The sequence below is a fragment of the Lygodium microphyllum genome, chromosome 24 (assembly GCF_053477565.2).
Source record: "Lygodium microphyllum isolate KBCC chromosome 24, Lygodium_microphyllum_v1.1.10, whole genome shotgun sequence".
In the NCBI taxonomy this organism is placed as follows: Eukaryota; Viridiplantae; Streptophyta; class Polypodiopsida; order Schizaeales; family Lygodiaceae; genus Lygodium; species Lygodium microphyllum.
Genome location: NC_141158.1, coordinates 96,115,713 through 96,140,219, shown reverse-complemented (window position 1 = coordinate 96,140,219; position 24,507 = coordinate 96,115,713). Strand labels below are relative to the sequence as shown.

The window sequence follows — 24,507 nt, the reverse complement described above, 5'->3', positions numbered from 1 at the left end:
TACATCTAGACTTGTGTTTATGTTTCACAACCAACCAACACTAGTTAAACATTTCATTTGTTGCCTCAATTCACGTCCATGGTCTCCACCTTTATGGATGAGCACTTGTCAAGTTGATTGCATGAATAAAGGATCGACATCCTTGCATTTGCCATTGTCTCCTGTCGGGTTGAATCAATGTTCATTTAAAACACACCCCAAGATCTCACTTTACATTCATTACTCTCAGTTCTAACCTCCAAATAATTCACAAGGGAGCTTTTAGGAGTATTAATTCTTGCTTCAAATATTCATACCCAAGGTTTATGAAGTATGGATACATCTATACTACTACTTATTGTACAATTTCATAATTTAATCACCAAACTTGACATACAAGTTCGAGGCTACCTAGCAATGCTCCTACAATTTCTCCTCCTTATCAATTGTACACAATTTCAAACATTTGAAACATTTTTGTCATGAGCACATGCCACACATGCTTGCTCTCTCTCTACCAACATGTATAGTTAAGGGCCTTGTCTATTTTCATAATTCCAGTGGTGGCCACATGCCAAACTCTCTCTCTCTCACTCTCTCTCTCTCTCTCTCTCTCTCTCTCTCTCTCTCTCTCTCTCTCTCTCTCTCTCTCTCTCTCTCTCTCTCTCTCTCTCTCTCTCTCTCTCTCTCTCTCTCTCTCTCTCTCTCTCTCAATACATATGAATTTTACCAAAAACAAGTAAAAGAGAAAGAGAAAACACAAAAGCAAAGCAAGAAGGAACAATGCAGACACTCATATGAATGGTATTGTACTTGATAATGAGCAGGGATTATATTTAACTTTAAATATGCATAGCATGCCAATAGGCTTAATCTCACCTTGAAATGAGCCATTATTACAATAAAAAGGTGATGAATCATAACAAAAATCCTTGAGAACTAATAATATTATACTTTCAAATAGGTTTTGCTACCCCAATTGTTGATGTTCTTGCCTTAAAACATCACTATGACCTGATGTGTTCAATTGGATACATTCTATTACTCTATAGACCTTCCCCCTTGTAATTGGTTGGCAATTGTGGCAACACAACCTTGAGTTCTCCTTCACTCTTTTTGAAACATCTCATGCACACCACAAATATGGCAACCCACCCACTAGTTTTTAGCCTCTTTCTGAAAAAATGGTCGAGCGTGCCAATGCCATTATCATTTCTATTTATCAAATGGAAGTCTTGTTCACTACTTCGAAGACATTGTGGAGGGATCTTTTATGTTAGCAATGAGATGATGTGGAGAGGGAGGAGTGAGGGAGTAAGGAGACATGGAGAAGAGGGAAGGAGAGGACATGAAGGAGAACAAGGAAGCTTTTGCTCATGGCATGACTATTCAAGGAGCTTGATAATAAGAGATGAAAATCCAACAGGTGGTGAAGCTTAAGGAGAACTAATGGAAAAGAAATGGAGAGAGAGAGAGAGAGAGGGATGCATCTTATTACTCTAGTATTCATTCAAATCTATATATGTATATTGTATGTGCATACACACGTGTGTGTATATAAGTTTGGATCCAAACCAACCAAAATACATCATCTCAAACTTTAAACCTTGAGTGTATTAATAATTGTTGTTGTCAAATAAGTTGATTGACTCACACATGGGTTTATGTTTCATAACCAACACTAAGTAAAGTTCAACATGTTAGATGCATTCAAATGTAAAATTTTGGCAAACTAACTTGGAAAATCAAGTATCTTGTGCATTTTACAAACTTTTGCTTCAACACCAAAAGTGTACCTCTAGACTTGTGTTTAAGTTGCATAACACTATATAGACGTTGCATTTTTTGCCTCAATTCACATCCACCTTTATGGATGGGTACTAGTCAAGTTGATTGCATGAAGAAAGGGTGGACATTCTTGCATGCACCATTGTTTCCTCATGGGTTGAATCAATGCTCATTGAAAACACATTCTAGGATCTTGCTTTGCATTCATACTCTTAGTTCTAACCTCCAAATATTCACAAGGGAACTTTTAGAAGTCTGAATTCTTACATTCAAATATTCATGTCCAAGGTTTATAAAGTATGCATTCATCCATACTACTTCTTATTGTACAATTTCATGATCCAACGACCAAACCCAGCAATCCTAAAAATTTTCCTACATGTCAATTGTATGAAAATTCAAAATTTAAAACATTTTTTTTCATGAGCACACACCACACGTGGTCACTCTCTCTCTACCAACATGTGTGTAGTTAAGGCCCTCTTCGAGTTTCATAATTCCATCTCTCTTTGTGTGGTCCAAACCAATCAATTGATTTAGGGCATGGACATATTGGTCTTTCGATATGGTAAATGCTCATATAAATGGTATTGTGCCCAATGGTGAGGTTATATTTAACTTAAATTAGGCATAACATGTGAATAAGGTTAATCTCACCTTAAAATGAGCCTTTATTCCAAGGAGAGATGGAGGAAAGGGAGGGAGATGATATGGAGGAGAACAAGGAAGCTTTTGCTCATGGCATGACTATTCAAGAAGTTTGATAATAGGAGACGAGAATAAAACATGTGGCAAAGGTAAGGAGAACCGATGAAAAAGAATTGGGGGGAAGAGAGAGAAAGAGAGAGAGAGAGAGAGGGAGAGAGAGAGAGAGAGAGAGAGAGAGAGAGAGAGAGAGAGAGAGAGAGAGAGGGCTCTTGTTTATGGTGCTTTGGTATTCTTTTGCGCACGCACGCACACACACACATGTGGGTATATGCACATACAATATACGCACATGCAATATGCATACATACATACATACATGCACATACAATAAACGCACATACAATATTGTATGTATGTATGCATGTATGTATGTATGTGCATATATGCACATGTATGTGTATATGTTTGGATCCAAACCAACCCTCAAACTTTAAACCTTCATTGTATTGATCGCTCTTTGTTGTCATCAAATGAATTGATTGGCCCTCCTTATGTTGTAAATCTAAAATAACTTGGGTCTAGCAAAAGGAAGATTAATCATGTGCTTTGTAGGCCAAAGGAGGAAAAAGGAAGAACAAATGACTGTTCACAAGAAAACCAAGGTTTCATGTAAACCATATTGCAGGTTTTTTGACCAAATTGTTCAAAGTTTGAAAATGAAAGTTTGAAATCTTTAAATTTACAAATTTTGGGTCCAAATATGAAATATATGTACTTTTATTTACGTTACCTCAAAAAGTTTATGTCGAATGCTTTTATATCAATATTTGTACCATTTTTCATGACGTTATGCTCATTTAAAGACCTCAAACACTAGAAGTAACAAGCTTTAAGCTATATATGTACTTTCTTGTTCACTTGGACATTTTGTGTGTATGCAAATGTGGCACCCAAAAAGAGAGACATTAAAGAGATCATTTAACTTTTTGTGGGCCAAAATTTGGGAAGTTGGAGAAGGTTTTCTAGAAAGAGAAGATTCAAAAAGGTTTGTCATAATCCTCATTTTAATGAGAGCAAGTACAGCCTGCTTGCCAAAGTGACAAATGCTCATTGATTCTTGTTTGCCACATAACAAGCTCTATTGTAAATAATCCTAGGGGTTTTCCTCTTGATCCTTCATATTATGTTGCTAATCTAACAATATAGGAGGTTAAAACAACTAAGAGATTTTCCCATGGGTTTTCATTTCATGGTTTTAGGTGGCTATTTAACATATTTATTATAGTTGCTCGTCGACTTTTTTGTGGTTGACTTGGAAAGACCTTTGTTTACATTTTACAATCAATACTAGGTAAACTTTAACATGTTTGTTGCATTTATACATCAACTTTTTGGAAGTTGTCTCAAGCATCTTGTGCATTTTCCAAACTTTTGCTTCAATACCAAAAGTTTTTTACCACTACTAGACTCGTGTTTATGTTTCCTGGCCAACATTAAGTAGACTTCAATATATTAGATGCATTCACACATTAACTTTTGGGTAGTTGATTTGGAGAATCAAGCATCTTGTTCATTTTACAAACTTTTGCTTCAATAACAAAAGATTTCTACCTCTAGACTTGTGTTTATGTTTCATAACCAACACTATTCCACCTTCTTGATCTTTATGGATGAGTACCAATCAAGTTGATAGCATGAAGAAAGGGTTGACATTCTTGCATGTGCCATTGTTTCCTCTTTATTTGAATCAATGCTCATTTAAAACACACTCTAGGATCTCACATTCATAGTCTGAGTTCTAACCTCCAAATATTCACAAGGGAGCATTTAGGGTGTTCATATCCAAGGTTTGTGATGTATGGATTCATATGTACTACTTATTTTACAATTTCATGATCCAGTAAATAAAATTGACATTGTAGGTCCGAGCATACTAGGCAATCATACAAATTTTCCTACTTGAAAATCATACAAAATTTTAGAAATTTAAATCAAAATTTTTCATGAGCACACTGTGCACTGGCTCTATCTATGTGTGTGGGGGGGGGACCAACTTATTGATTTATGGCATGGAGATATTGGTGTTTGGATATGGTAGATGCTCATATGAGTGATAATGTGCCTAATGGTGCATAGGGTTGAGTTCATCCTCAACACCTCAATTGGCAAAGCCACCTTCTCAATGGCTGCAACCCTTCTAGAGCATTCAAGAATGTTTTGGTAAAGGTGGTCATTGATGAAGTTTGATGATGCCTCTATAAAATGTGATGCTCTCCTCGAGTTGATGCCCAAAAACTTTGTGAGTATCCATCTATTGTTTCTCAACACCAATATGTCCATTGTTAATGTACTGCTACAACGATCATCAGGATTAATATCGACAAAGTGTTGTTGCATGCATAGAGCCTTATCATCAATGGATTATCATGCTTGTAGCTATCTTAGTTTGATGCCACAAAACTAGATCCAATGGTCTTCTTCTTTGTACTTTGACAATTTGCATGATATTCATCTACTTTTGCTGTTGATCAAAATACTATCATATTGATTTAGAAAACTTTCCAAAAAGTTAGCCTTACATTTGTTAGGTTTGCAACAAATTGGTGAGTAGAGGAAACACAATGTCTAATGTGTGGCAAGGCTTTATGAAGTAGGCTTCATGATTATTCTCTATCCCACTCAAGCAATGGAGAGAACCTCTTGCTCCTCTCATATGCTCACAAGCCAACCTACTATTGGAAACTTGATGAGGAGGAACACCACCTTTGAGATCAGGGAGAAAGTCGTGCCAAGGAGAAGAGGAGAGACTTGCCCAATGGTGATCATGGTTGTGAGATGTCCTTAGGCATTAAGACCATGAATACAAGTTCCATCAAGAGTCTTCAAGATGAGTCGACTAGAGTCTCTTGATTGTGCTTTAGATGCTTATCTCAAGAAAGAAACTAGCGAGGGCATCTACAACCCTGGTGCTTTACTTTGAGTCTGTATCCAACCAATGACCACAATTTACAACTACATCCAAGCAAAACCACCCTTATGGGATTGAGCCTCTAACTACTAATTGTCTATCTCATCATTGCAAAATGATGTATAACATACCATGGAAAAATTAATGTAACAAGTATTTCCCTATGGTTATCCATGAATAAAGGCTTTCTCATTCACATTATATTATATTACGAAAGCATTTAAGTTATGAATATGAATGTGTATTTAGCTTTGTTTTGATAAAGTACTTGCAAGAATTGCCATGTCAATGCAAGTGGTTAGATCCATTTGCCACATTAATGCAACTCATAGCTACATCTAAAACTGGATTAGCACACTGCATATTTTGTATGGATCAACACGTGGATTAGGTGTCAACTAACTTCCCTAGCAAAACAAGGATGCAATTGGAACATAAACCTTAGTAAGCCATTTTATCTTTTGTTCACGCTTACTTTATACAAAAAGTTTCATTTGCAACTTTCTTAATGCTCACAACAATTGAAATGCATGTGCAAGAGGGGGGGGGGGGGGGGGCATGGTGGTTGTATCACCACACCAAGTAATTTAAATGAATGCACTAGAAATTTATTGCTATAGGAAGTAATTGGCATGGTAATGTTCACATTGTGTTTCTCATGCAAGTGCCCACATAACATGTGTGAATTCTATGTGTGAGGGAGATACTTGCATTTGCATATGGCATGTGCAATATGTGTAGCGTATTGAAGGAGAGTGTGGATGTGCAGCCAAAGGTGCATGACCTTAAACATTTCATTTTAAGTCTATAATGTGTTTTGAGAAGGGCATGTGGAAAGGCCTCTATCTATTGTGCTCCTACTATTTTATTTCACAATCTCTTGAAATTTGAGTGGTTAGGAGAGTCTCTATGTGTTTGTGCATAAATAGAGAGAATAATTCTTCCATGAGATAGACTATCAATAGTGAGAATAGAAGTATCTAGACACACATACACATATAGAATGTTATAATGTTTTTTACAAATTTTTGAAGTGGGTAGCTTGGGGGAGTGCAATGCAAATGCATACTTACATTTGATAGTATGTGAGCATGCTGACGCATTGGCATGATCAGAGAGAGAGAGAGAGAGAGAGAGAGAGAGAGAGAGAGAGAGAGAGAGAGAGAGAGAGAGAGAGAGAGAGAGAGAGAGAGAGAGAGAGAGAGAGAGAGAGAGAGAGAGAGAGAGAGAGAGAGAGAGAGAGAGAGAGAGAGAGAGAGAGAGGGTAGGTGTCTTTTTTCTTTTGCCTAATGAGTTGTGACCACTCGGTTTCCTTGTCACTAAGCTTGTATCATTTGTTGATGCCATCTAGGCTCCACCCATTAAGGGCTCTAGCATTATAGAGATCATTCCACCTGTTGAGCCTTCTATCATGTGTTGCCTTTGATAGAACCCATTTAAAGCTAATATTGGAAGAGGAGGTTTCATAGAACCAAGTTGAGAACTTGGAAGACAAGACTTAGAAGGGTACGATGGACTACATCCTTTGGAAGTCTTAATTTGATGCTGCAAAAGGTTTTAACAAAAAATTCTCCATGAGAGAGAGATTCATAAATTCATGAAGATTTCCTTACGCTGCCTTATATACCAGAGAGAAGTTGAATTTGTTTCTCACATGGAATGGGATTGCAAAGAGGCTAAGAAATTTTGGAGAACAATAGGAGAATAGATCGAGGCATTAGGCTTTCATGTAGGATTCAACATGACGAGCGTTTTATTTGGTGTAGATCGCCTCCTTAATGAAGGCTCTCTAAAAATTTGCAATATAGTTAGGGTTATTGTAATTAGAAGCCTACGAAAGTAGAGGAATGCCATTGTTTTTGGTAGAATTTCTAGGTTCACTCGTCTCGATTTGGAGGCTTGTAAAGAGGAGGTTTTGAAAGCTTGTAAAGGTCTAAGGAAAAAGACTTTATATTTAGAGGAGTCTTTAAAGCACCGAAGAAGGTTTATTGAAAAGCTATGTTGTGTCGACTAAGACCCAAGCCACACACAAGTCAAATCGATTTGCATTAGTTGTCAAAGTCCAAGTTTTAGGCACGTGACTAGGATGACCAAACTTTGCTTTTGTGCAAAGTGGGAGTTCACCAAACGCCTCGTGAAATAGAGGTACTTGGTGAGCTTGTTGTGGTCGACGTTGAGTGGCAGTAGTTGATTCGCTGTAGGATACTTCTCTCTCCTTGCACGCACATTTACTCTCTAATAGCTATGCCCGAGTGTGTCCTTCTCCCTCCTTCTACGCAAGGGTCCCATCATATTGTGGACTTGTCCACAGGGCTGCGAGATTGTATGTCACTCTCTCTCCTTCCACATGCCTATAGACCTACTTAGGGTGTTGTAATGAGAACATCTAAAAACCTCGACCAGGGTTATTTAGCAAAGATTAAAAGAGATCCCTGAATGACTGATGTGCATTTTTCTATATTAATATAATCTCAATATTTTAAAAAAGGCGTGAAAACTTCTTAACATACTTTAAAAATACATCCTTAAATTTTTAAAGGTTCTAACAAGGTAGTTTGAAATTCCGGCCTTTATGAGGACGGTAAAATAAAATGTCGTTTTCTGAAGCACCTCTCGGAGTCGTTATACAACATGAATGGCTTTACCGAAGCCTCGCCTCGCAACCGCCTCTCTTTGATGGCGTCCGCCATTGCTCCGCCTTGCAATCCTCAAATCCGTACAAGCTCCGCAACATCTCCTCCTTCTCCATCCACCTCTCCGGCATGGCGGCGGCATCACATTCACCTCAGCGGTTCGCGTCGCCAGGCGAAATTGTGCTCGCAGGCCGCAAACGGCAAACCTCACTCATTCGCTCCTCATCGCACCGGCAGTCATTTGTCACCAGCAGCCAGGATTGCCGTCAAAGCCGAGGGAGGCACTGATTCTCTGATAGCTGACGCCGGATATGGAGATTCTTTCTCATGTCGATGTCGGTAAGGCTCAGGAGTTTGCCTTCATGTTATCAGCAACATTCCCAGCCGTGACATGCCACCCTGATAGTGATTGTCCGTTGCTTTTCATGACGGGGCGTCCAGTGATGCGGTCGTGCGTACCAGCAGATCGTTGTTTATTGATGGCCTTGCTGCTGAAATCGCCACCCTTGCTCTTCCTGCTGTTTTAGCACAGGCAATTGAGCCTCTAGCTCAATTATTGGAGACGGCGTATGTCGGGAGACTAGGTGTGCACTTGCTATCTTTTGAAATATGACATATCCCTCTGCCGCTGTGAAACAAGCAAACTGGTACTTTTAACTGTTTCACAGTTTGGTACTGTGATTAGTGATCATTAACCATATATATTTTCATGGCAGCGATATTTGTTGTTCAACCGCCATTATGTACTTGTAAAGATGCAATAGCCTCTTGGTTTATGTTGAGCTTTTTAAATCATTTAGGAAACCTGTAGAGTTTTGGCAGCATGTATAAACTAAGCAAGGATACATGTCTGTGTCGTCAACTGTAAAGGGGCCATGGAATATACAAGACAGTTATGGAGCAGAATGTGTTATTTTATATACGTCATGTTTTGAGGGTGAAAATTGTGCAATTGAAACTTGAACGTGAATATCTTCTTTGGTGGCTCCTGACAGTTAGCTAATAGGTCCCGTTGTTATGGCCATTTGTCACATCAATCATCTGCTTCTACAACTGATAATGTGTGAGACAATGTGCTTTAATCAATGGAATCTTGATAAAGTGCTTTATTCAGTAATGTATCTGCCCCTTAATGAGTCGATCAAATGCAAACCTCAACTATTGAAGGGTGACTGACAATCCCCTCAGTTGAAGCGAAAATATATTATGGACACATATCCCAGTTGAAGGGAATATGCATTGTTTGCTTCCTCTTGTTTACATTTGAAAGGCATGCAAGGAACTTTTGAAATCATGCCATAGACTCTATAAGGACCTAAACTTAATAATACAGCACTGTGCAGTGCAGGCCATGCAAAACTTGCATTTGACACTGCAAAGCTCCTCCATAGGCAGAACAAGGGTAGATGTGTCCCATCAAATTGCTGGTGATCATCATTGGATTTTGTGGACAGTGGTCTGCATGAAGCTGATGAAACATCTCATTCTTCTTTTCCATCTTCATCCACATTTTAATCTCAAAGATCGAATTCAGAAGATCAATTTAATGAATGCAAATCCACAACATCATCACCTCAATTAGAATTCCCACCCAATCCACCCACTTCTTCCATGGCTTCTCCATTCACACTCTTCACCTTTTTATTTCACACACACCATCAGTGACATCTCATATCATATTGGGGTTTTCTTCAAACATAGGCATAGCCTTTAGGACCTCTACTTTTCTGAGTGGTATAGATGCACCGTTGGGGGAGGCTGAACCCTCATCTCACACACATTGGGTTTTTTTGCATGGACACCTCCTAAGCTTTCGCAAGTGTTGTAGTGCGCCCAAATGGCTATACCTGGTGGACCTACTGATTATGTTCCAATGTCTCAGCCTACAGTTGGGTAGGGCTATAGAGGTGGGGTGCCTTCTCTAGGGGCAACTTTTGGCCATTTTGACCTCCTTTCTATTCCTTCTATCCCTCTTATTTGACACTTCATAGTTCTTTTTCCTCGTTAGCCAAGCATGCATTCACGGATAAGACTCGTTTCTGTGGGTCTAACCACACCACTTAGTCAAACCTAATGAGTCATGTTTTAGATTCATAGAACTTGTGGAACATTGTAAAGGGATTGGAACCCCAACAAGATCCTCACCTTGTTCCATACGAGGTTGTTTGTTCTTGAAAAGCTAGAAGCACATCAACCATCATTAAGTTGATGCTGGGATTACTCCCAGAGTTTCCTTCACAGCTACAGCATTGTGGCCTTGCATCAGGGCCATGGGAACACTTGATTGATTGCTATGTGGTTTGGGATAAGACCCGTTGTATAAATCTTGACCATGAGTGCAAGAATTCAAGATCATAAAGTGGAATGACCTTCAATTTGGTTGAATATCGGCGATTATGCATTGAATTCTCCACTATAGGGGCTTCTAAGTCCTTAACGACGAAGTCACGTTGTTCTTGAACAAGCTTCCAAAGAAATATTTTCACTTTGTTCAACAAGTGATTTCACATTCCACCATGGCTACATTCTATGAATTTGAATGTTAGCGATTTAGTTACGCTCATTTGTTTGACAAAATTCATTGCATGACCACTTACTCTTTAGAGGGGGCTCTTGTTACCACTTCTTGGAAGGGGCAGTAAGGAAAAGTCAAGAATCAAAATCAAACTCAAACTCAAACTCAAACTTAAAATCAAAACCAAAACGAATCAAGTGAATCACAAGGGAAAGTTTACTCTCAAATCAGGTGATAGAATGCGCCAAAGGAAAATAGGTATTGCTAATACTATTGACAATGAGTATTGATCGAAGGTAAGACCTCTTAATCAAGTAACCCCCAACGGGTGGGGTAGGGTGGTGGCAATCAAAATCGGGGACCATGAAGGACTCAGATCTTTACTGTCATTGGTGAGCCATCACAAACAGTATTGTTTTTAATGCTAGAGGGTGTGTTTGACTGGTCTATATGACCACAGGTCCATCTTGTCTTTGCAGTGCCATCAGATGATGCGAGCTTAGTCCATACGTATGAGTTATCTCTTGAATCTTGACGAGGCAACCATCATGATCTACACTATTTGATTATGCACATCTTCGCCTATTTGGATGTGGATAGAAGGAGATCCATCACATGTGATGCTAGGAGGCATATTTTACGGTGGATTCCATGAGGTTTTTCGGTAGATTTTATAAAATTATTTATTTGTCAGGACTCGTACACAAGGAGGATTCCTTGTGCGAGAAGTTGATGGGAACGCTTGTCATTTTCGGACGTATATTAATTTAATGTGCACATGGTTGATTCCACAGTGGGCAATTTCGTAAAATACATACTTGAATTAAATTAAGGTTAGGACAGAGTTTCAACCTATTTAATTATTTTGTAGTTGAAGACTGCTAGGCATTCACTTTTGTTGGGTTTTATTTAATTATTTTCTAACAATTGTGAATGCTTTAGTTGATGTGCAGAGCAAGCGGCGGTGGCGTTGGGTAGCACCGGGTGATTGCGTGAATCTAAATACCTAGAAGAATTACTATTTTTGATGGGTGCGTGCCTTATCACTAAAGGCGTGGCACCAATATTTATTTAAGCGCGCTTATTTAATGTTTGACAAAACATTTATTATCTTATATATGTATAGGCGTTCGGTTAATTATTTTATTATTTGATATTGTATTTGGACACAGTCCGACTTTTGGACGCCTAAACGCCTTACTTTATATTTGGGCAAACGCAAACAAAAAGAAAGCAAAAGCATGCTATCTATAAAGTGAACTATTTTTGAGCTTGAAGATAAATAAATCTATAAATACATGCTTTATGAAGTGCTCACAAAAGGCATGGGGGAAAATTGCACCCAATTTGTCTCTTTTGTCTCATGTCGGGCAAATTTACTTTTGCTTTATACTTGAAATTATGAAGGTTTGTAGAGTTCTTTGTTCTTGGGGAAACTTTCGGCATTCACTATGCATGTGTACAGTGTCCGATCTGTGCACCAACATGAACCCTATTCAGGGCGTTTTTGTCTCTTAAGCCCTTGCAAAGAGGTATGCCCGATGTGGAAATAAACTCCTCGGTCAAGATATGCTTCCATTCTCGAGTGTCTCTATGCCATCTTTGACCGTCAGATTGACGTTAGGTACCATTAAATGCCACTTCTCTAGTGTCACCAACAACTGATACTTATGGACAAATGAATAACCTAGGCCAACAACTACACCAGGTACCACCAAGTACGTGTGCGGCATAACTTACAACTTTTGCCTTCGACATCTTGTGATTTTCTCCGGTCTTGGGCTCGTAGATTTACTCTAACCCTAGTCACACCTCACATGTGCAACATTTACTTAACCATGTGGTTAAAAATTAAACCACATGTTAAGTGAGGTTTCAAAAATATATGTCCTTATGACAGCTCTCCCCCCAGTCCTCCCCCTTAAAATCCTTGCAATTGTCCTCCATTGCATTGCCAAATGCATCAAAAGCAAAATAGTAGATTGTAATTTCCACAAGGCATCATAGTTAACACAACATTGTGCACTGTTTCTCAACCATTTCATATCCCCAACACATGCTGAAAATTACCAGTCAATCATAATATAATATAAGACTCACAAAGAATCTCAAAAACATTGCGAGATTATCATGTGACATGTCTATTTCTCATGAGCTTAACTCATCTGGCAAAACCAAAAGATAGCATAGTGTACCCAAGAATAAACCATTGAAAATTGAGCATAATTTGATCATAAACTTATCACTTGTTGATGTGATAATTGATCACAAATTGCTGCAAATGTGACTCCAAAATTGATCACAAACTCATTGTAAAAACTGACCAGCAATCAGTGTAAAAACTGATTTTAAAAGTGACCATAAGCAGTTCTCAAGCTGATAGAAAATTGAGCTGAAACTGATTAGAATTTTTGTCTCAAAATTGAGACAAAATTCATGCCAAATTGATCATAAGGTGATATAAAAGTATAGTTCCAGTGCCTGGGTGGAACTCATACTCATCTGCATATATCTCATAGTGACTAGTACACTAAGTAGTGACCTCATGTCAAACATACTGTGAGTGCAGTACCTTGGATGCATGCTGAATACCTCTGAGTTTCACTATATACGAGAGCTGTCCATAATTGGAGGAGTGGAAGTGCTACCTTCCCCTTGAGCATCAGGCAATACTTTGGACCCTTGCTCTGCTGAACCTGATGGAGCCCGGACTTAAGTCGGCTCTAACTGAAAGGCATCTAGGTAAAGTTGCAACAATTGAGGATGGTTTGCCAAGTCATCCTCTTCGATCCATTTGGCATCCATTGGTGAATAATTCTAAAATTTTACCAAGTATCTCTTGGGAACTTTACCTTTGATCTTTCTTTCCTCAACATTGAACTTATTCCAAGTTGTCATGATGTCCACCTGAAAGGTACTTGTCAACCAATTCGATGCAAGCATTTGCTTGAATTGTATCCACGTTGACGATGCTCTACCTTGTATCAAAAGAGTGGACCACCACTGTAATGCATTCCCTTTCAAGAAAGTGATTGCCTTTCGAATCTTTGAGGACTCCGTGAAGTTCCCCTCTGAATAGGTTGCATCAAATTGCTGAATGAAAGTCAAAGCTTTCAGCCTATCTTCTTGTACACCACTGAAAGACTCAACATTGAACTTATTCCAAGTTGTCATGATGTCCACCTGAAAGGTACTTGTCAACCAATTCGATGCAAGCAGCATTTGCTTGAATTGTATCCACGTTGACAGTGCTCTAGCTTGTACCAAAAGAGTGGACCACTACTGTAATGCATTCCCTTTCAAGAAAGTGATTGGCTTTCGAATCTTTGAGGACTCTGTGAAGTTCCCCCCTGAATAGACTGCCTCAAATTGCTGAATGAAAGTCAAAGCTTTCAGCCTATCTTCTTGTACACCATTGAAAGACTCAAAACTTCACTGCTTTTTCACCCTCATCATAGTCTTTTTCTACCCCTTTGGGTGTCAAGTTATCATACACTAGCTATTGCCAAAAGGGTGCATTAGCTGAGATTACATCAAAACCAATGCTAAACGGAGCATTTGTATGACCAACATTCATTCCTTAAGCCCCATAAGCATTCGGGGGTGTAGATGCAGTATCAAACATGCTACTTTGTGCCTCAGGCATCAAGCCAATGTCGCCATACATAGGGTTTTGCATATTTTCAGCCATACCCAAATACATTGGGCCTTGCACAACATGCATTGGTTTGCTGCATACCATAGGGATTGTTGCCATACATTCCCGTATGTGGTCCTTGTCCAACCATAGCATGAAAAATCGCGCTTCCACCAAGATATCCTGGCTGCCCCATTATAGCATGCATGGCTGGCTAGCCAAAATCCATTGGATTGGCACTTCCATGATGGCCTTGCATTTGCATTCTTTGCCATGTAGGTATCAACTGTCTTATTTTATCAGTATCTTTGGGTGCTTCAAATGAAGGGTTTGGCATTATCTTTGGTGCATCTTGCTGTCCCGAAGGTGTAAAAGATTTCTTCTTCTTCTTGCCTTTGCTGTCCTTCTTTGGAGCATCAAAAAATCGGGTAAATTGAGAATCCTTTGTCAATTCAGCAAAGATCCGATTCTTGAATTCGTCATCAAATTCCTCTTCACTTTGCTGGTCATCAGCCTTTGTAGGCCTTGAAGGCCATGCATCTTGCCCAACAACAACATTTTCAGCTTGCTGTCCATGGTTTGAGCCTTGTCTAAGGCTAGATATTGCATTTTCTTCATTTCCATGTGAATGTTCATACTGAGTGGCATCATCATTGCTTGAGTCCATCTCATTGTATGAAGACATATTGCTGTAATTTCTCACCTGAGAGTAAAAATCAGCACTAACACAAAGCCTTGGCTTGCAATCAAGTGTCTTGGGCCCACCAAATCAAGGGATTGAGTGGTAATTTTCACGGGGACGTGAAATTTTGAGATGCTTTAATCTTGCTAGTAACATTTGATTAAGTTATTTAATCAAATGTGCAAGGTTGTTTAGCACATGTGATGTACATGGTAGTTATTTCGTGGGAACAGGCCAAGGACCCCAAGGATGTAGTGGTTGTTAAAGGCAAAAGTTGTGTTAAGTTATGCCAATTGGGTTTTGGTGGTCAGTTGGTGCCAGGTTGGACCCTAGGACAATTGTTTGGCCATTGAGTGTCAGTGGTAACACTGGGGACTAGCATTAATTAATTAATTAATGCTAGTCTAAGGGTCAACAGAGGTTGGGAACCACTCCAAGTTGCAAATGGCCTAGCTAATTTCATTACAGATGGGCATGTTTAATTTTGGGCAGGGTCAAAAGGGTTGAAATTAATTTTTAGGATTAATTAATTCTAAAAAATTAATTTAATGGCTGAAAATGCATTAGAAAGGCTGCCACTTGGCAAAACTTTCCCATGCAACTAGGGAGAAGGTTATTGGAGGGTGGTGGAAGCTGAATTGCAGCGATTCTGAGCTTGGTGGAGGGAGAGGAGGTAATCAGATTTGGCTCTGAGAGGCGACGACGACTGATTGCGCGCCGCGATAGGACAGGGGGCAGCAGGTTTTCTCTTTTGCCTCAAAAGAGGCGGCGGTAGGAGAGGAGGGCTCGCCAACGGAGCCAGTGTTTTACCTACCTTTTGAAGCTGTTGGTGCCATTAGAGCTACGAATCAAAATATACCTGTTGATTGGTTTTTGCCCCTGGTTGCCTTAGAAGATCCTTCAATGGTTGCAAATCAGACCAACAACATCTCCTCCCTTTCTCTTGTAGGTTGAATCCACTTAAATGCCTCTCTCTAGTCTCTAAAGACGTTTTTTAGTCTTCCATGGGCATTTTTGACAAGTGGTAGCCTTCCTAAATGGTTTTTTCAGCATTATCCATAATTAAATATTAATTTTCATTCTTTAAATACTAAAAATTAATCTAATAAATATTTCAGTGCCTTGAAAAATAATATGACTAGCTAGTAATTAAATTAGCTAGGCAACTTCCATTCCTAAGTGTCTGTGCCATCTTTGACCATCAGATTGATATTAGATACCATTAAATGCCACTTCTCTAGTGTTACCAACAACTGGTACTTATGGCTAAATGAATGACCTAAGCCAACAACTAGTATTCAGATACTACCAAGTATGTGTGTGGCATAACTTACAACAACTTTTGCCTTTGACATTCCATGATTTCCTCGTGTCCCGGGCTTGTAGATTTACTCTAACCTTGGTTACACCTCACATGTGCAACATTTACTTAACTATGTGGTTAAAAATTAATTCATATGTTAGGTGAGGTTTCAAAAATACATGTCCTCATGACACCTTTTATTGCTATTGCTACATAATTTGTATCGTTCGTCATCGATCGTAACTATTGATTTTACACTTGCAGTTATGATTTTTCTTGGACAGATAGAGCATTCAGCTTTATAGAGGATGCTAGCAGTTGGTTCTTTGACAGTGGTGCTTCTAAGCATACTAAATCCTGCAAAGATTTTTTTATCTTTGTTATTGAAGCTCTTGTTGGTAAATTAGTGCAATGTTCCAACAATGCATCTTATTCTATTAGAGGTGTTGGAGAGATTGTCTTGAAAGCCATTGCTTTATATGTGCCAGGGATAAAGAAGAATTTGTTGTCAATTTCTTCTTTAGCAAAATGTGGAATGCAAATCACGTTTGATGATGATAAATGCATCATCAATCAATTTATTTGGCATCTACTATTACTCTTGCTATGTCTCAAGCAGAGTTATGGTATGCTTGCATGGGGCATGTGAACTATGATAGTTTGATGCTTATGTAGCGTACTTAGATGTTGGAAGGCTTATCTCTCTCAGAGAGACATACATAGCACATTTGTGAGGGATGCATTTTAGAAAAAATGCATTGGTTTTCTTTTCCTCATGATGCTGCTTTTAAAGCTATGTTCAGGTTGTAGATTGTGCATTCAGATGTATGTGGACCCATGCAAATAAAGTCATTGGGTGGATGCTATTACTTTGTCACATTCTTTGATGACTTTACTGATTTTTGTTGGATTTATTAGTTGGTAAAAAAGTCAGAAGTGTACTAGATGTATGTTGAAAGCTAAAAAATTGCCACATGGATTTGGGATGGAAGCAGTTATGTGTGTTTGTCACTTTTTGAATAGATGCCCTACTTAGGCATTGAAAAATATAATGCCTTTTGAGGCTTGGAACAACTGTAAACCTTCAGTTGGTCACTTTCATACTTTTGGGTGTCTTGCATATACTCATATTCCCAAAGTATTGAGGAAAAAGTTGGACAATAAGGATATCAAGTGCATATTTGTGGGTTATAGTAATGAAAGCAAAGGGTATAGATTGTACGATCTTGTTTCCAAGAAAGTTTTCATCAATAGAGATGTGTTTTTTGATGAAAAATCAGAATTATCTGTATTGTGGTTCATACATTGGAGGGGGGAAGAGAGGTATGTGTAGGTTTTTTTGAACTTTTTATTTATGGAGGAAAATAGGGAAGCAAGCTATTCATGGATTGTGGAGGCTCAAATGAGGACTTCCAAGTGCTCAAATGCTTGATTCATGCTCTCTACCATTGATAGGAATTGTGTAGACATGAAAGATTGATTTTTTCTTGGATTTATATGCAGTAAGGAGTGTTTTATTCTTACTGTAATACTTGCTAGTTATGACACATATCAAGCTGCAAACGATGTGTTTGAAGGACTATTGCCTATTTCTTTTTTCTGATACAGTTGGATTTTCATTAAATGAACAAAATGTTCAGCCAACTGCTACATTAAATAATGCAGAAATTCAGCCTATTGTTGATCTGAATATTTAGTGAGATGTTGAACTTGAGGTTCATCAAGAGCATGTACATAATCAGGAGGCTAGACAAATACATAGATGGTACTTGCAGACTCTACAAGATAGTCATTTGGATGCTCCTCTTGTTGGTCGTACTCGAAGACACACACGTCTGCATGATCATGCTAATGCTATGGAGTTTGTTATGGTGGCAAGCACACTTAATGATGATAATCTTGATTCTTTTGAGGATATACAACGGAGTGTGCATTGGATGGCAACAATGCAAGCTGAATATGATTCTATCATAAAGAATTAAACATGGGATTTAGTTACATTGCTTCTTGGAAAGAAGCCATTGGTACTAAATGGGTCTATAAATTGAAATGAAAAGTAGATGGATCCATTGATAAGTACAAGGCCAAGCTTTTGACAAAAGGCTATGCGTAAAAGAAAGGTATTGATTATGAGGAAACATTTGCTCTTACATCCCGTATGAGCACCATCAGGTTTTTCATTGCATTTGCTACACATTATGGTTGGATTGTGCACCATCTTGACATTAAAACGTATTTTTGCATGGGAAACTTTAGGAAGAAGTATAAGTTCAACAGCTTGTGGGTTTTGTAGTTGAAGGATCCGAACACTTGGTATGCAAGCTAAAAAAGGCTTTGTATATTTTGAAGCAAGCTCCACGACCTTGGTATGCAAAAATTGATGTTTTTTTACTCGGCAAAGAGAGGGGATTCTTGCTGGTCATTTGTCTTTATGTGGATGATCTTTTGTGCACAAGGACACATGCTGGTCAAATTTCAATGTTTAAAAAAATTTGCAGCAAACTCTTGAAATGTCAGATTTGGGGCCTTTGCATTACTATCTGGGCATTTAGTTTGTTCATGATACTATAGGCATTGGATTGTCAATCTAGATATATTGGTAAACTCCTTGAGAGATTTGGCTTCTAGGAGTGCAAGCTAGTAAGTACACTGATGGAGAGTGGACTTAGGCTGTCTTTGCATGAGAACAGTGATATATTTGACATTCATACATATGCTCCAGCAGTTGAATGTCTCATTTATTCATGCAAACAAGGTTAGATATTCAGTTAGTAGTTTCAGCCTTGAGCAAATATATACATAGCCCACGCATGTCACATTGGCAAGCTGTGAAGTGTGATTTCCGTTACTTGCAGGGCACTAGGACTCTTGCATTGCTTTGTGCCAAGGGGGGGGGGGGGGGGGGCGGGGGGTCGCTGCAGTTACATGCTTATAGTAATTCCGATTAGGCTAGAGATTTTGATTCTTGTCACTCTACAAGTGGAAATTGTTTCTTTCTCGGCTCTTCTTGCATTTCTAAGGGTTGTACTTTGTACTTGGAGTTATACACTTTCCAATTAATCAAGTGTCAAGGAGTGATCACTCACACACCCTCTCTTGTTTGCACACTCTCGAGCTGAGTTGAGTTGCTTGCTACCATCATGACCAACACAAATTTTGAAATTTCTCGCTCTATAGTATTCTCTTTCATCCCCTAGCCATCTCTCAAGTTATCTCGGCAAAATCTAGCCATTTGAGTCATTAAAGGTGGAGATATTGGAAAATCTCTACTGTAAATTCTAATTTATAGTAAAAATTAGGGTTGACAGCCACTTCGGGATGTGTGCTCAGAATTGAGGACCTTGGGCTTGAATTTCAATTGTTAAAACTGAGGGATTTCAGAGAGATTCAAGAGACCAGCCATCCAGTATCAGATTTGGGGCTGAATGTCTTTCAAGGAGTAGGTTGAAGGCCAATCCTTAAGCAAACCAAGGAGCAAATTGGTTTGGAGGCTTATTGATCAGTTTTAACAGCAAGAGGGACTTACATTAGCAGAGGAGATCGGAGAATCTCACTTGTATTCTTTTCATTTGCAATATAAGATAAAGAAATACCGCTAGGGGTGCTAATTTTGGGGCCAACAAGTTATCCAATGTCCACGATTAAAGTGGTAAAGTGTGCATTTTCAATTTACGTGAATTTTATACTTGCTGTAATTAGTGCTTAATTAGGTTTCACCACCCTCTTCAAGAAGAAAGATTGGTTTTGTGGTTCCATCGCTAGGATACCATCAATGCCCTTGACTTGGTGGGCTTGAGGCACCTGATTGAAGGTCAGAAGCTTTGCGGTAGTGTTGAAATTGTATTCAGCTGAGTATTACATTAAGAATATATTCAGAAAGTGTGATGGGATCAAGTAGGGATGATGCCTCTTGATTGGAAAATTCACGAAGTGTTGGGGAAAATGCAAAGCCAAGGCACACAACACGGACATCGAGCTGATAATGTTGGTTTAGATCAAAATGTGGATCCTCCTAGGCCTTTAGAAGTTGATGATCAGCAAGAGGAAAAAGAATTTGATGACCAGTTCAAAGATCAGCTGAGGATAATAGTTGAAATGTTTATGCAATTGGCAAATGATTCTTTAGAAGCTGATGAAAGTAAGAGGAAAATGAATTTAATGACCAGTTTAAAGATCATCTGAGGACAACAGTTAAATGTTTATGCAATTGGTAAATGATTTTCAGTTCATACACTTTTTGAACCCTTTAAAGGAGGGAAACAAAGGCAAGAAGATGAAATTGTCTTCGAGAGCTTTGGGACAGTAAGATGCACCAAAGGGGAGGCAATATTGTAGCATGATGTTTCAAACGTGGGTAATGAGCATAAGAAAATGATGCTAGTGGGGCAATTGATACATATGCAAGGCCAACTTGGAAGTGCCAATCCAATGTTTTTTGGACAGTAGCACATGCATACAATTATAGGGTAGCTCGGTTACTTTGGTGGTGGCACTAGTTTCTGTGCTATGGTGGGTTAGGGATTGGATGTGGGAATGCATGACAACTCCTTATCATATGCAACAACCAATGCTTGGTTTGCAAGGCTCAATGTATCTGGGTATGGCTGGTAATATGTAGAACTCCACGTATAGCAATGTTGGCATGATGCTGGGATACAAAGTGGCAAGTTCGGCAACGCATATATGCAACCCACTGTGTTTAGGACTCATGGTATCAATGTTGATTATGTATATGCTTTGTATAGTGTTAGCCATGAGGAAAAATGAAGCTAGTAGTGCATGCAATGTATGGGAAAATGTATCTTGGTATGACTGGTAGTATGTAAATTTCCATACATAGTCACATTGCAATGGTTCAAAGTATGCAAACAAGAATGTTTCCTAATGCATTTGGTACTTCTAGCATGTCAGGTACACATGAGGGGCTAGTTAATTGGATGCAATGTTGCATATTAGTTAAGTTTGTATTGTAACAAATGTAAAACTATAAAGCATCGCATTGCTTAAGGGGAAGGAAGGCCTATAACCTAGCGGAGGTTTCAAGGCAAGTAAAGTTAGAGGTAAAGTTTCCATATGCTTCTTGGTGAAGCTTCAACATTGTTTCACCAATAGATATAAAGTGGATGGAAGAGGATGACTTGGCAGACCATGCTCAGTTGTTGCAACTTTACCAAGATGCCTTTCAATAAGAGCTGACTTTGGTTCGGGCTTAGTCAGGTTCAACAGAGTAGGGGTTCGGATTATTACCTGATGCCCAAGGGGAAGATAGCACTTTCACTTCTCCAATTGTGAACAACTCTTATATGTAGTGGATCTTGAGTGTATTCAGCATGCATCCAAGATACTATGCTGACAATATGTCTGCCATGGGGTGACTGCTTAGTATACTAGTCACTGTGAGATATATGCATACAAGTATAGATGTTATCGGGGCTCTAAGACTTTATTTTTCCATTAGTTTGGGATCAGCTTATGATCAATTGGGTATGAGCTTTTGCCTTTGTTTTGAGATTAAATTCTGATAAGTTTTATCTTAGTTTTTGATTAGTTTAAGAACCGTTTATGGTCACTTTTAGGAATAGTTTTGCATTAGTTTCTGATTAGATTTTGCAATGAGTTTGTGATTAGTTTGGGGTCACATTTGCAGCAGTTTGTGATTAGTTCTTAGATGAGAAAATGATTAGTTTATGATCATGTTATGCTCAGTTTTCAACGGTTTACAGTTGGTTCCATGGACAGCAGCATGCTAGTAAATGCCATTGACAGTTTTAGCCATGGTTTATGTTGAATTAATGCTTTTCTATGGTTGATAGTCGGAATAGTTGAGAAACATGAGTTATGGATGCATGCAATGGGTTTCTAGCAATAGTCTTGGACTAATTTTCAATTTTATATTATGTATATGCTGGTTGGAAATTTTTAGAAGATTTGGCGTATATGGCATGGTTGGACAATAGTGGCCAATGTTGTGATTGTGATGTCTTATGGAAATTCCAATGCAATATCTTTTTCTTTGGCACAATGCAATGTAATTGAGGATGATTGCATAGATTTCAAGGGGTTGGTTTGTCACGAGGACATGAAATTTTATTGCTTTACTTAGCATTTGATTAAAAGTTAATCAAATGTGCTAATGTGACTTGTACATGTGAGGTGCAAGTCAATTATTTCACAGTGTGGGACCTATGTTCCCGAGATATCAGTTGGTGCCAAGGGCAAAAGTTGTAATAAGTTATGCCTAATAGACTCTAGGTGATACTCGGTAGCCTAGACCAACTTATTGACGACTAATATTAGTGGTGATATTAGAGACTAGGCATTAATTAATTGATTAATGCTAGTCTAAGAGTCAATAATTGCTTAAGGATACTTGGAAGACGAATTTGCCTAGCCAATTTAATTATTAGTTGGTGAAATTAAATTTTTGAAGACTAGAATAATTATTAAATTAAAATTAAAAATTAAGATTTTGAAAATTAATTTAATAAGCTGGATAATGTTGAAAAGTGGGATTAAAAGGTTGCCACTTGGCAAAAACTTACCCATATAAGTGGGAAAAACGTTTTTAGGGGCTAGTGGAAGTTTATTCTAACCTTTGTGAGAGAGAAGGAGATTGTTAGAGAGCAAGGAGGGACTGTTAATGTGATTTGCAGCCACGCGAGATCAGTTTTATGGCATGCGACAACAGTTCGGAGCCCTCTAGGAGAAGGTGCTATCAACCCAAGGTCCTTTTGGTACAGATGACATCATATAGGAGGGGTGCAACAGTCTTTCTCGTGGTCCTGAGGTATAGGTGATAGTTTCCATGGTTGTTTAAGTAGGTTAGCAAATGTTTTTCATCATTTTTTACAATGAAAATTTGAAAATTCTCTCTACAACATTCTCTCTCATTCCCCAATCATCTTTCAAGTTACCTTAGGAAAATCCAACCATTTGGGTCATTAGAGGTAGATATATTGGAAAATTTATGCTAGTGCAGTATTTGACTATTTATTAGGCATTTGCTTCCCTAATTTATAGCATGAATTAAGGTTTGACAACCACCTTGGGATTTGTGCTTAGAATTGAGGGTCTAGGACTTGGATTCTAATAGCTGAAATTGAGAAATTTTAAGGATATTCAAGAGACTAGTCAACCAACATCAAATTTGGGGCTAAATTTGTCTTTTAAAGAGCAAGGTGAAGGCCATTCCCCAAGCAAATCTAGGGGCAAATTGGTTTGGAGGCTTGCTAGTCAATTTTAACAATAAGAGACACTTGGATTGGTGAAGGAGATTAGAGGATCTGAGTTGTACTTCTTCTATTTGCAATAAAAGATAAGGAAATACCGCGAGGGGCGTTAATTTTGGGGTCATTAAGGTGTCCAATGTCCAAGATTAAAGTGGTATAGTGTGTATTTTTAAGTTTTACGTGATTTTATGCTTGCTGTAATTAGGTCATTTATCAGTATTCGAGAAGAAAGACTAGTTTCAGCTTGCATTGCTGAACTACTTTTGACATGGTATCAGATTGCAAGATCTAGATTCCTACTGTGATTTCTTTGTTGATCAGGCAATTGCCAGCCCTCTGTATTTTTAGTGTTTGACACTTCTCCACTGTTAGGCAACATCTTCTGATTGTTTTCTTTAGATTCTGGTGGTGACATCTTTGTGTTTTTGTGATTCGCCTATGAATATTGCGTGTGAACTCTATTTTTGTGCATTTTGCGCTGTTTGGTTGGTTGCCTTCTCTCTCTGTCTACCTTCTATCTTCTCTTCTTATCCTTTTTATATGGCTGCTTTGTGCACTTCTATAGATGATAAGTTGCATGGACTTGACTATCTTACATGGAGTGCTGTGATGAAAGCTCGGTTTGTGTAGAAGTTGATTTGGTACATTGTTTGTGGACCTATTCCTTGTCCTTAGTGTTCTTTTCCACTTCTCGAAGATTCTGATGAGAAAGACCATGAGGAAGATGTGCTTACATGGGATACGGATGATGGCATGTATATTCTGCTCTTCTTCGATGTATTTCTAAAGCGGTTCTATTGGTGGCTACCTCTTGCAAGGCATCTTCCGAAGTATAGTCGAAGTTTTAGATGTTGTATGAGGCACCTCTCACCATGCTCGTAATGACCCTTTATGGCCAACTTCAACAGATGAAGTTTGAGCCTAAGGATACCATTCAGTCATTTTTACTTTGTGTTATACCCGTATATGACTAGCTTTGATATATGCAGTCCGCCCTTCTCGAGACACATCTGATGGGAATAGTACTCTACAAGCTTCCCTCCGAGTTTGATGGAGTGATGAATGCTTTGAGGGTACAAACATCCTCTACACTTGTGAGCTTCACACATATGTCCTCAATGTTGC

The 24,507-nt window shown here is 38.6% G+C and overlaps 1 protein-coding gene across 2 annotated transcripts in view; it reads left to right on the top strand.

Moving 5' to 3' along the window:
* Positions 1-7,994: 7,994 nt before the first annotated feature.
* The window catches only part of LOC148015391 (protein DETOXIFICATION 44, chloroplastic-like), a 74,377-nt gene continuing 57,864 nt past the window's right edge, over positions 7,995-24,507 (top strand). Inside the window, exons 1-2 of one of the 2 annotated variants that reach the window (XM_087665797.1) lie at positions 7,995-8,355; positions 8,458-8,600. In XM_087665797.1, coding sequence (XP_087521923.1) covers positions 8,015-8,355; positions 8,458-8,600 — 484 coding nt within the window. In that variant the 5' untranslated portion in view covers positions 7,995-8,014. Of the gene's footprint in view, positions 8,356-8,457; positions 8,601-11,473; positions 11,563-24,507 lie in introns of those variants that run through there. The other variant, XM_087665798.1, reaches the window with a different exon arrangement.